Below are 12,419 nucleotides of genomic sequence, written 5' to 3'. Positions count from 1 at the left end.
ACAATAATGATTACTGTACCACTGTATAGTACAAATGTGTGCTTTCACTACAAATTGTTAAATGTCAAAAAGTTACTTTTGAGATGCACAATGCAACGTTACTATACATTATCTATTTACAAATTACTAGGATTGGAGACTATCACTACAAGTTTGGAAACTTTCGTCCGAAAGCGTTACAAGCTTAAAGTTATCCTGAGGATTACGTTTCCTAATACTGGTTAGTGTGCCACAACTTCTCTCTTCTTGCCTTTTCAAACGATCTTGCTGACATTTCCTTTACTGGATTTCTTACAGAAGTTCTCTGCTTACCGATAATAGTACCGATTGAGCTTATATTCAATTTGAATCTTCTTGCGAGTTTATGAAGAGTCCAATTATCTGGGTCACTGTCTCTTAATTCCCTTATTTGTTCCGCAGTTTCCTGCGTGTATGGTGCTCTTGGTACGAATTTAGCTTCATCGACAATAGGCATAAGATCAATAATTTCTTTGGAAAAGCCGCGTTTGGTTTCTAAATTACGTCTTGGATCATTGGCTGGGAGAAACATCTTTGGAATTTGCATAGATGGATTTACAATAGCTGCCGGTGGGTTATGGACGAGACCTGGAGTTGGGTCTGGTTTGAAGTTAAATTGGGATCTAACTTGATTATATTTATTTTTTGGTACTGGTTCATATGGTATTGCTTTGTTTGAAATCCTACGTATTGATGTCCTGATCATTTTCGTCCTAATGGTATGATATGTCCTTTGCTTTATGATGCTAGTAGAAAGTACTTTATGTCTTTAGTACTACCATCGAGTCTGAAAATTTTTCTGTGAATAAAATAAAATAAAATAAAAAATAAACTTTAAGGGTCGTGTGAAAAACAAATAATGGGAAGGTCTTTAAAGTGCTGCAAAATACCCACAATCTTCCAATACAGAAGTAGTCGTTAGGCAACGGTCAAAACTGTCATAATTGCTGTCGAGGGTTTATATTTAAAAGCAATGAGTACTCCTTAGTAAAATCTTCACGGTTCCAAACCAATTGTATTATGAGGATGTATGAGTTTAGTCGTGAGGGTTTGAGATTTGGTTTAAGATTAGCACCTTGATGTAGTTTAGTCAAAAATGACAAGTTCGATGTGCTAGGCCAGAATGTAATAGAATTGTTTGAATATTCATATTCACGATTCACATCCAGAATCTTTGCCTCAAGATTGATTCTAGTAAGAATATTTAGCTTGACGATATATTTCCTATTGTTGTCTCAAATCTGCAACTATGACTAAATGTATTTTTCAAACAGCTATTTTCTAAAAGAGAATCCACTTAAGCACATTGTCGATTGTCTTCAATGCCATTGCCCATTTCGTTTTCATGAATGGAATGTTAATTATTCAAATTCACCATCTCACACCAGCGTAAAATAAATGAGTCAATTATCCAAATTAGGGATAATCAGAAGATTTTCTCTCTGTCCCAATACTGTTAATTTTGCATTGTCTCAAGACCCAGTACCCAATACATCTATTTATTGGCAAGTACCGGGGAGTTACGCAATTAAAAGATTGCTCACCCTTTTAAACTCCTTATTCTTTGTAGCACAAAGGTAAAGAAATGCTCGTTGTATACCTAGGTAGATTTCGACACTGGGGTAGAGTAGGATTTTAGCAATTTATAAGAAGGAAATTCCTTCAAAAAAATTAGAAGCCATGTTTTGCAATCTATTAAGCTAAGGTATCTCACGTTAGAGCTTAATGTTAACTATAATGTTTCCAACAAGTATAATTTCTAGGGCTTAAAGCTATTCCTGCTATGTGTAGCATGTGAATAGGAGTATTTCTCTGATTTATCTTAAATCAGTACCACGTCCATCTCCAATCCTTTCAGTGACTAATGCGAGTGTTTGGAACCGACGATATTTTGCAGCAATGTGTACTTTATTTCCTCATATTCTTCAGGCTGAACGGCTGCACCTAAATGGAGGACATTTAACTTCATTCCTCTTTATCTTATAAAATAAATGTAAGAAAGTAAACGTTAAGTGAAAACGTGGAGAAACGAACAATTGAAAACTAGAGAAGGAAATTAGGAAAAAGCTTCGCAAATTTTTTCAGAATAAGATGAGGCTCCCTTTCTATCTTCCAATCAACCTCAAGAGGCTCTGTAATTCATGTTACGACTACAGATATCAATTCAGAATGAACCATTCAAAAAAGATTAATTGGTTAGCTTTGTAAGTTTCATAAAAAAACTGCCTAGAAAATTCCCTATGCGATAAATAGCTGCAAAAAAAAAGGAAACAAAACTTTGCAACCAATCTTTCCAGCCAATCAGAATCCAGGATTTCGCTTGCACGTGATCGGGGGTCAGGTGACCCGAAAATTTGTCACGTGTAAAATTTCAAGAAAATCCGATATAGTGTAACGGCTAGCACGGTTCGCTTTCACCGAGCAGACCCGGGTTCGACTCCCGGTATCGGAATAATTTTTTTCATTTTATGAAAGTTCAAAAACTATTTGCCTTTTACTTTACTTTTGTAGTGTTGGGCTTATTTTTTAAGGTTTAGTTGTTTTGGGCAGACCCTAAAAAGTAAAGCTACATAACCCACCGTTATCCTGCGAATAGCCGTAACGGGCTAGGATGGCTCCTTAGACAGAAGGCACAGAATCACCCAACAAACCGAGATGGTGTATATTGCGCTGTTCGAATTGGTATTGCCTGATAAGACCCTTAAGCTTTGTATGCTTGTATATAAGTGTGTATAGGTATCAAGATAAAGTATATTTTTGTGTAAAAAAAAAGCTGGCGACCCAAATCTAAACTTTGTTCCTACATAAATCGGCGCAAACAGACTAGGAAGGCGCTTGATAAAGTACTAATAGTTCAGGGGTTACGATGCATAACAATAACCAATGAAACATTTCATACAGAAAATCATCCGATGCGAACCACACACAATGGTTGCAAATTGCAACACTTATCAGTTTTATTTTTTAATTTAAATAAATTTTTTATGTGGCATTGTGGCCCCGCGATACTCAGGCCTAATAACGTATTACAAGTTAAAAAAATATTGAATAGTTTTAAAGTTGGACACGAGTGCCTCTGACTAGCCATCAAAACTTTAGTCTTATCACGAGACAATCCCACAATCACAGTAGCCCCAGTTCTCACGTTTGCTCTGACAGAGTAATGATAGGTCAGATTGATCAACCCCTTCCTTTTGAATACATTGAAGGGTTCGATGATCAAGCCACCATTTTGCCATATTATCGGAAACGACCATCTTGTTTTACTCTCATTCGGACTAAAACAAGTTATTCCGAATTACAAAATTTATGGATGGAGAGATCAATCTGAAGACCCTACGATTAGACTAGATTGATTTCTAAATTTCTAGACTTGGGGTGTCTAACTACAAATCCGATCATTTAGCAGATAGTTTTCTAAGCAATTGTTGTACTCTAACATGCGAGTCTTGCTTACATTTGCTACTAAAGCATTACTTGATTTAGCATTATAGGATTCCATTCATATGCTCAAAGAGTTATTAATCCTTGATTCTCGTACCATTATTGAAACGCAAAGCACCCCCCTCCCTCGCCTCATCTCCAGTTGAATAATGTCGGAGAAAATACAAAGGGACCAATAGGTTCCCTAAAAGCTACTTGGTTACGAACTCAAATTTGGCCCGATACCCTTTGATATTTTATTTTTTTTAAAGGAAAACTGTGGATTACACTAATTAGCTTTATCCTGCTTGAACAATAAAAAGTTTAATTGTTGCAAATTCAGGTGAGATTCAATAAAACTCAGTCCTGCAATAGCTTTATCAGAATTGTTTTCAACTGATATGCATGAATTGTTAACTTTTAGACACGCATAATGTGTCAAATTAGCATTCGAGACAGCATGCATTATGCCGGATATCTGATTGGTTTGGATGTACCAGTTCCAAAAACCTCTTCTTGAGATGATTGAGATCTCCAATTTTTTTTGAATGAACTATGGCGTCAATAATTATTTTCCCCAAAAGTTTAATTTATTTCGTTTTTGTACAATCTAAAGGTGTCTTATTATAATTTTCCATGTGTACAACTTTAAGAGATTTCGCATATTGACTTGTTATTTAAAAATTTACAATTAAAAAAAAGAAATAAAATAAAAAATAAAGTGATCTGATTCAGGGATTATTTTTTAAGAATTTTACTGCCGAACCCTGTGATTTGCAGTAAATTAGTTTACCGTTGGAAGAGCCAAGAGTTTCATTCAATTATGGTTACTAGAAAAATTGATTGAGAACTAACAAAAGAGGCTGATGACCCCAATAGGGGGATTTGAACACGTAATTGTGGAAGCAAACAATAAAAAGTCTATTTAGTTCGAGATGGGCTAGTCTACCCGAAGGACAATAGAACTTTTTTATGTAGCTGAGCCTATTAAATATGTTCACAAAATGAATTCAAAGCATGCATTTCGGTTAATTCAAAAAGATTGACTATTAAAGTTCGACTAATTTCCTGTTGATGACATCCCCAACAAAATCTTGTTGCCAAGCCAAAACATGAGTATGGTTCTTTTGGTAGACTCCACGTTACCGCCTGTTTCCCCGAAGAAGGACAAGAGGATAAATACCCTGGAAATGACCCCCTCCTTACGTTCCGATAACTCCAATTATTCAACCTCATTCATTTCGGAAAAACGTTCGTTTCTTAGAAAAGGACGTTCATTTCAACTGACCGCTAGTGCACCGGGACGAAAGAAAATCTACGATATGAATACGAACAAGTATATAGAAGTATCTGAGCTTGAATTCTACTTAGCTGAACATGAGAAAGCAGTCGCACGATTAGCCAAAGTTCTGAAATATCATGAATTGAATATAGATCTCAGTTCATTTGGTGGATTCGAAAAAGTCTTTACTCCAGAACTGATCCAAGTTTTGCGTCATACATATTTTGAAAACTTACGCTATGAAGAAGATCAATTTGAAGATCCTGGAAGACGCAAACAATCCGATTCACAAAATAGTGAGGTTTCCACTTCTGACAGCCTATTCGCTCCCGGAATCGAAACTGAATTATCATCCATTTACCACCAAGAGGTCAATGATAATCCTTTCTTGGCTCCAGTAAGGGACATCTATGGAATGTTCAACAAGCTTGATTCCGTTTATGATAATGTTGAATCAAATAGAATACGTAACACCAGTATTGGAAAACTATTAAAAGATAATACTTTTTGGAATACTTGTTACAAAGAGTTAAGATTTGAAAGTTTAACATCTGACATTGACTATTATAGTTTATTACCACCCCAACATGAGATGATTTCATTTCATATCGAATTTTTGGAATTTTTTTTGAACAACATTCAAATTCTTGCAGCCAAATATGACGACGTGGTCGACCCAACCACATTGGTCCAACTTAAACAATCATTTTTCATTTATTTCAAGGATAAAGATTATGAACAGTTTAAGGTTATGCGCAATAGACATTTCAAGATGTTCAAGAATAATGGATTGGCCAACCACAGGAACCATACTTCTTTCTGGGATTCAGAAGGTGCAAACAAAGAAAACGAACTTGCACAATTATATTCCAAGTTATTGGATATTATTATTCAAAATATCAAATCATCAGTAAATACAAAAATCACTATGAAAAGCATTCCATTGTGGGAGTTATGGCAAGGTGCTTTCTCCTATATTTTCTTTGAACTTTTGGATGAAGATAACGAGATACTAAACAAGGACAGCGATCCACTCAATGGTAATGGGGACCAACATAGTATAATTTTAGACTCATCATCAGTATCAATGCCAATTTCCATATCTTCCAACTCAATAAAGCAGCATCCAAGCAGAAGGGAACAAACTAGGGGAGGTACATTGCGTAATGGCAACTCAATGCTCGTAGGTGCAATACAACCACTAAACGGGATATCTCAAAGACGTCCAATTCAAGCTGCTACTTTAGATGCTGTTTCTTCCACAAATAACACCAGTAACAGAGATGGTGCATTACTGACCTCAAAAACACCATTGTCGAACACAAAGCTGTCAGGGAGTTCTTCCCCTAAAAGTAAAGAAAAAGGTAAAAAAAGAAGAGGGTTGCTAAAATTCTTGAGAAGTCTTGGACGTCATTGAGCTTGCTGTCTTTCTTAAGAATTCTTATATAGTTTTTATAAAATGGTATATTTCTATCTAAATTTTGTTGTAATATGATAGTTATTAGTAAATATACTTCTGCAATTTTAGAAAGATTACCCTCTAAAATTTGACATCCATCATTGAAAGTCGAAGTTGTACGTACCCACAGTAAAATTAGCTTAGAATTTGCAACCGCAACTAAATTGCATTTGCTTTTATGTTAAAGTTCTTGTATTTAAATTGGAATCCTAAAATTGAATGGGACTAAAGTTCAATGTGGTTTCCATCCCATTTTGAGTCTTCTAAGGATCTCTCACAATTGATGTAAAGGGTTGCAAATTTGATAAACCCTTGTGGACCCCTTCTTCACTTTATTTTCTTTGAGTGTAAATCTTGTACCTACTGAGAAAATTTCAGCACATCTTCGTTCCATATTATTCTCTCCTTAAAGGTAAAAAAAAATATTGTCCCCAGGAAATTCTTCTTATCCAACAAATATCATCAGTATAATAATATTAGCAACAGACAATGTACAAATCAATTTTTATCAGAAGCGGATTTAGAGGACCCATATCAAAGGCGATATATACAGCTAGAAACTACTCCACTCGATCAGCTAATGATTCCCCCTTGAAACATCTAAAACTAAAGCATCCCAAATGGATCAATTGGAAGACAACAACAGCATTCTTTCTATTGGGTAGTTATATGGCATATAACGAGACTTTGTTCAATTACTATGAGAGCTTCACATCATTGGATGAGAACGATCCAAATGCCCATATTATTCCTTTGCAATTAGAATACAACTTGAAAAACCATCCAATTTATCAAGAATTAACGCATCCCAAGAATGCTCAATACTGGTATAAACTTCTGAGTTGGGAGAATTTGGATAGAAATGTTTTAGATAATCAATCCAAAATTAAATCTCAAGATGAATACCATGAACCTACTTTGACAAATAGAACATTGGCAAAACCTGGAGGGATTTTGATCAAACCAGTAATTTTTCACAATATTGAAACCGATGAAGGTGTAACTATGGTTCATGTGGGATATAGATTATGTGGATACCCATTTATAGTACATGGAGGAATAATTGCCACGTTATTAAATGAAACGTTTAAGCGTAATGCATCACTTTCGCAATCCACTACTTCGAATTTAAAGGATGATTTCAAGGTTGAAAATCTAACTATTAATTATAAAAGGCCAACATTTGCTAATCAATTCTTGATAGTGAAAACTCGAAAGAAAGAAAGCCCGTTGAATGATGACAAGACTATTGTTTTGGAAAGTGTGATTGAGAACCTGAAGGGGAAGGTATTAGTTAAGAGTCAGGCATTGTTACATGACACCGGTAGAGCCACAAATAGGATTAAGGCAGAAAAGAGCTCATTTAAGAAATGGTTTGGCTTTTAAGTGTGTACTCTCATCATGGTTGTAGATCTCGTTCCTTCATCCGATTGACAAATGTATGCATGGTGTCGGAATAATAATCCAGGTACGCGAACACTAAGAAAGTTCCCCTTAAAGTATGTAAATGAAACTCTTTGTAGCTTGTATAAACACTTTCCTCTTTATGTATGTAGCCAGGTAGTATGGTGATTAGCACCGTACTCCCGTTGTCTTAATAGATATGATACCATTTATACTACTGCAGCACCTAGTTTTTTCATAAACTCGACTAAAAAATGTCAAGCCTGGCTGGGGGTGGGAGTGGGGGAGGGCTCACAATTCAAATTGAGTGGCTTTATTGGGAGTACCTTTTATTAACTTCTAAGTAAGCCACACGCATTTGTTACATTTCAAAGCATGAAACCATGCTCCAGAGAGCGCATTGAGCATTTCCAAATTGGTACGCATGAATAAACAGACCAATTAAAGTACAAAGCAAACAGTCTCTGCTAAGCAATTTGAATCTTGAATCTTTCTCGTAACAGAATCACAAGATAGCCATAAATGTTCCTATCCCGCGGTTTTTTTTGGTCTAAAAATAAAAGAAGCCTCACTTGTGACAGCATACATACAACTATTTCTGAGTACTTTACTGAAAAAATATATTGTTCTTTTTATGTAAAGAAATGTTGCAGCCTACTTCCTTCGTAATTCACCACAAATTCCATGGATTTGCATTTTTTGGTTTCACAAAATTGTTAAAAAATTGAATACAAAGACGTTATGCAAATGCTCTTCGGTTATTATTATTCTTTTGAAATAGAATATTATTTCTCTAGAATTAAAAAAATACGAACTAACAGTTTTGTTTGTTTTCTCTTGTTTCTTTTATTTTAAGCGGAAGGTAGTTCCCACTCAGTATCAAAAAATAAATGTTCTAAATGCATGAAAAAATACCTTAAAAAATATCTCAAAAAAAAAAATAAGATTTTCGTTTCATCAACAAGGGCATCTGACAAGATGGCATCAAATTGGAGAATAATTAAGAAAGACAATTAGAACGTGATCGACAAAGCGTTTCTACCTCGCAACAACACCTATTTCCAAAGTCGTGAACAATGCATTCTGGCCAACATTCAAACAAGGCTACACTTCCAATTTCACGACTAACTGATATAAAACGAATAACTAGTAATTGGAATCTAAATTGTCAACTTTCTTTAGTTTGAGCAGATTCTTTTCTAAGTCTATGTTTCCCCGCTTTCCAAAACTAGTAAAAGACCTCGGGATTGATAAACCCATCTCGGAAATCCTTTACAAATTTCCGAGTCCCTTACTGGACGTTTGTCAATATACAATCTAAATATTGCCTTGCATTTATTTATAGTTTTCATGTAAGATTCAGCTTGAAGGACAGTTACACAGAATGAAAAGAAGTTGCATAAAATAAATGCCCGATTCGTCAAACCTGCTCCGGACGGATATATTACCGTTAGATTATACATATCCGTTGCAGTGCAAACCTTCGATTATTTAAAAAAAAACATCAAAAAAATAAAATAATACCGTTGTAAAAAAAAATATAAAATTGTAGTTGGCAAGTGACAGAGAATTATGCATAACGATCGTTGTTCTCATGCATGCCCCTGATTAAAAATGGAAGATTTTAAGTTTTTGACATATAATAGTTTGTGATTATTTTTCAATGCAGACATTTTTTTAACAATAAAAGTTCGATTGATTGTTTTTTAGTTACCAATGACCATAATAAAAAATAGATCTATAAATTTAGGCAACAGGCGGGACAAGTTTTCCACCGAAGCCCACGTGTATCGGCTTCGTCCCCCATCCCCATATTTTCAATAATGGAAGGCCATTGTGATTAGTGTCTTAGTTAAGGAAGAGATCGTGTGTTGTATTATGAATACAATTCATAGAAGAAAAGCCAGGAACAATTTTGTTACATTTCATTATAAAATCATTCGATTCACGAAAAATTGATTCGACGACACAGTTTGAACTTACGAGAGGTGGCTGGCACCCCACCCCGCCCTCTATTTGGGAACTTTGTGTTGCAAGTAATTGCAATAAGTAAGGAAACACAGAATGAGTCTTGGGCTCTTTTTGTTAATGTTCGTATTCCCTCCCACAAGGCGAGGATATTTCTCTTGAAAGATCCCTTTGCTTACTAATTATTAGTGGCTTGGATAAGTTCCCCTGGGTTGCTCGACAAACCCTTGGCTGAGGGAGATATGGATATGAGAGTTCCTGGAGGATCTCGATTATTCGGAAAGCACACGACCATCTTTTGTGCAGGATCAAAAAAAGATGGTTGTAATTTTCCACACCATATTTCAATGGATGATGAAGCAAGGACAAATTAATCATACAGCTTGAAGATGAATCAATTGGATAAGGCAGTATCAGAGGAGCCAGCTATCGAACCTCAAGTACAGGAACCAACCTCGATCGGGGAGCTAGGGAAAGGTACTGTTTCATTATCACTGGAAACCGCAACCACCTCATCATCATCAACGACAACAACAACAACAACTAGTCATACATATTCAACTCGAAGTAAAGAACGTTCTAAAGAAGAAGAGCTCGAAAGGAAACTGAAAGAGAAACAAAGAAAGCACAATGTTGTAATCCATCCTCGATTGAAACCAGTTCCATTTAAAGGACTGGATATTTTGATTCAAACTTCATCATTACCAAATGAAGTCATCACCATAGATAACATAAAATTCTACCAATCAGAAGATCATCCTTTTAATAAACGAGGATTCAAATATAAACCATGTCGTCCAAATCCAGAATTCCCTTCTAATTTATATGCCACAACTGATATCTCTCCACACAAGGTATGTATCAGTATATTCGATAGATCCAATGGGATTCTCTACGATCAAAATTTGGAAGCAATTGCAGCTCAAGAGGGATGGAGATCAGCTAGGACGAATATTGGGATTCGTGAAGGGAAATTTTACTTTGAATTTAAGATTATCAATGCCAATGAAAAAAGTCATGTGAGAATTGGTATAGGCAGACGAGAAGCCAGTCTAGAAGCACCGGTAGGGTTCGATGGATATGGATATGGGATCCGAGATGTGAATGGGGAGTTTATGACTATTAGTAGACGTCAAGATTTTATAATTGAGGGCGGGTTTACTAGTGGTGATGTGATTGGATTCTTGGTCGAATTGCCATCTTTGGAAAAGCAAAGGGAGGCATTGGATAAGTTTGTCAATGAGAGATTAGAGAAATCAATTAAAGTTGAAAGTAAAGAAAACTCCAAAAAGAAGAGAAAAATCAACAGAGAGAAATTACAAGAATCTTTACTGGAAAATGAAAAGTTCAATGACCATGGAAATATACTACGAGATCAAATACCTATTAGATATAAAAACGCGTTATATTATGAACAATATGAATATACCTCGACTAAAACTATGGAGCATTTGTTAAACCCAATTACTGTGTTTGGTGAAACGGCAGTTTTAGAAAGTGATGACAAGACAAAAGATATTCCCATTATTCCCAACTCTAGAGTCAGGATCTTTAAGAATGGAAAGGAGCAACCAACAGCAATTACAAATTTATTTTCGTTTCTACCTACGAACTTAGAAGAAAGTGGAGATTTAAATATTGATCCGAATTTGAAACAACTGCAAAATCCCAAATATAGAAATACCGACGATGGAAGTTTAGGATATTATCCAATGCTTTCTGCTTTTCAAGAGGGTGCGGTTGCATTAAACCCAGGACCTGATTTCCAATTTGGTCTTCCTAATGAGTCTGGAGTTAAACCACTCAGTGATAGATTTGAAGAAACGGCAGTGGAAGAATGGTATTGGGATATCTTGGATGAAGTAGAAGCACAGTATTTAGATAGTTTTGAAATTTAAACATTTATATATTACATACTTGATTATATAGTAGTTGGATCTGGTCCGACTTGACATAAACTTGATTCATCAGGATCGACATTGTTATTTCTACAGTAAACATCGTAACATGTTCTATGGAAACTAAGTGGATTATCCGAAACAGAAATAAACCCTAAAGTTACCAATTCCTTACATTGTGCACATATCAAAATTTTTCCATCACTTTCAGTACTGTAGATTCCATATCTATCAATAAGATAAGTCTTCAATTCACAAAGGGACTTGATGGATAATAACAATCTTTCTTGAAGGGTTATTGTAAACCATCCTTCATCCACTAGTTCAGTAATAAATGCAGAAGTTTCAGCTAGACTTCTATTTAATGTACTAGCAATACTACGTTGAGCATTACTTTTCCCAATGGAATATTTAAAATCTGGAGCTTCTATAATACTATCAATTAAACCTTTAATAGCATCCAATTCAACTGGGGAATAAGTAGTACTTTGTTTAATACTTTCATTAGGGGTAGTGTTTATAAAAATGTAATATAAATCTCCAGTAACTTCGTGCTTCTTTCTATCAATCTTAAACATTTGATGTGATATTCTTGAGTTTATAGTACCAATATAATTATCCAACAACTCATTCAGTGGTGATTGAATATTGTATGCATTACAAATAAGAACAAAATTTCCTAATAATTCAGATTGTTCAACATATCTACATGATCGTATATATGTTAGTAATACTTTGTGAGATTCTGTATAATCAGACATATTGGCAGTAGTAGAAACAGAAGGTATCAACCGTAGACAGAAGAAGAAGAAGATGAATAAGCGCAGTTTTTTAATTGATATGGCCAAAATGATTTAAACTGTAATTTTTTTTTTCTCTTTGGCCAGACACGCGTCAGTTGTTTAACCTGTAAAACCCTTCTAATTTTTAGCTGCAAAAACTTAAAACCTTAAAATTTTGCCATCTT

General features: G+C 35.1%; 5 protein-coding genes across 5 annotated transcripts; 3 read left to right on the top strand and 2 right to left on the bottom strand. All coding sequences in view use genetic code 12, as the record gives it.

Moving 5' to 3' along the window:
- Nucleotides 1-211: 211 nt before the first annotated feature.
- Nucleotides 212-724, bottom strand: J8A68_005586 (mitochondrial 54S ribosomal protein mL58; the record flags this gene model as incomplete). Its single annotated transcript, XM_049409668.1, has 1 exon — nt 212-724. The coding sequence occupies one exon, from the start codon at nt 722-724 to the stop codon at nt 212-214; it is 513 nt and encodes a 170-aa protein (XP_049261144.1).
- Nucleotides 725-4,553: 3,829 nt separating this feature from the next.
- J8A68_005585 (uncharacterized protein) lies at nt 4,554-6,140 on the top strand (the record flags this gene model as incomplete). The annotated part of the gene is made up of 1 exon (XM_049409667.1): nt 4,554-6,140. One exon carries the CDS (start codon nt 4,554-4,556, stop codon nt 6,138-6,140), a length of 1,587 nt encoding a protein of 528 aa, XP_049261143.1.
- A 531-nt stretch (nt 6,141-6,671) lies between these two features.
- On the top strand, nt 6,672-7,568 carry J8A68_005584 (uncharacterized protein; the record flags this gene model as incomplete). Its single annotated transcript, XM_049409666.1, has 1 exon — nt 6,672-7,568. One exon carries the CDS (start codon nt 6,672-6,674, stop codon nt 7,566-7,568), a length of 897 nt encoding a protein of 298 aa, XP_049261142.1.
- Nucleotides 7,569-9,943: 2,375 nt separating this feature from the next.
- ASH2 (Ash2p) lies at nt 9,944-11,452 on the top strand (the record flags this gene model as incomplete). The annotated part of the gene is made up of 1 exon (XM_049409665.1): nt 9,944-11,452. The coding sequence occupies one exon, from the start codon at nt 9,944-9,946 to the stop codon at nt 11,450-11,452; it is 1,509 nt and encodes a 502-aa protein (XP_049261141.1).
- Nucleotides 11,453-11,475: 23 nt separating this feature from the next.
- Nucleotides 11,476-12,213, bottom strand: J8A68_005582 (uncharacterized protein; the record flags this gene model as incomplete). Its single annotated transcript, XM_049409664.1, has 1 exon — nt 11,476-12,213. One exon carries the CDS (start codon nt 12,211-12,213, stop codon nt 11,476-11,478), a length of 738 nt encoding a protein of 245 aa, XP_049261140.1.
- Nucleotides 12,214-12,419: the final 206 nt, after the last annotated feature.

Source organism: Hemisphaericaspora subhashii, assembly GCF_019202705.1.
Source record: "Hemisphaericaspora subhashii strain CBS 10753 chromosome Unknown scaffold16, whole genome shotgun sequence".
In the NCBI taxonomy this organism is placed as follows: Eukaryota; Fungi; Ascomycota; class Pichiomycetes; order Serinales; family Debaryomycetaceae; genus Hemisphaericaspora; species Hemisphaericaspora subhashii.
The sequence above is the reverse complement of the archived record's forward strand: the minus strand, read 5'-3'. Positions and strand labels throughout refer to the sequence as shown.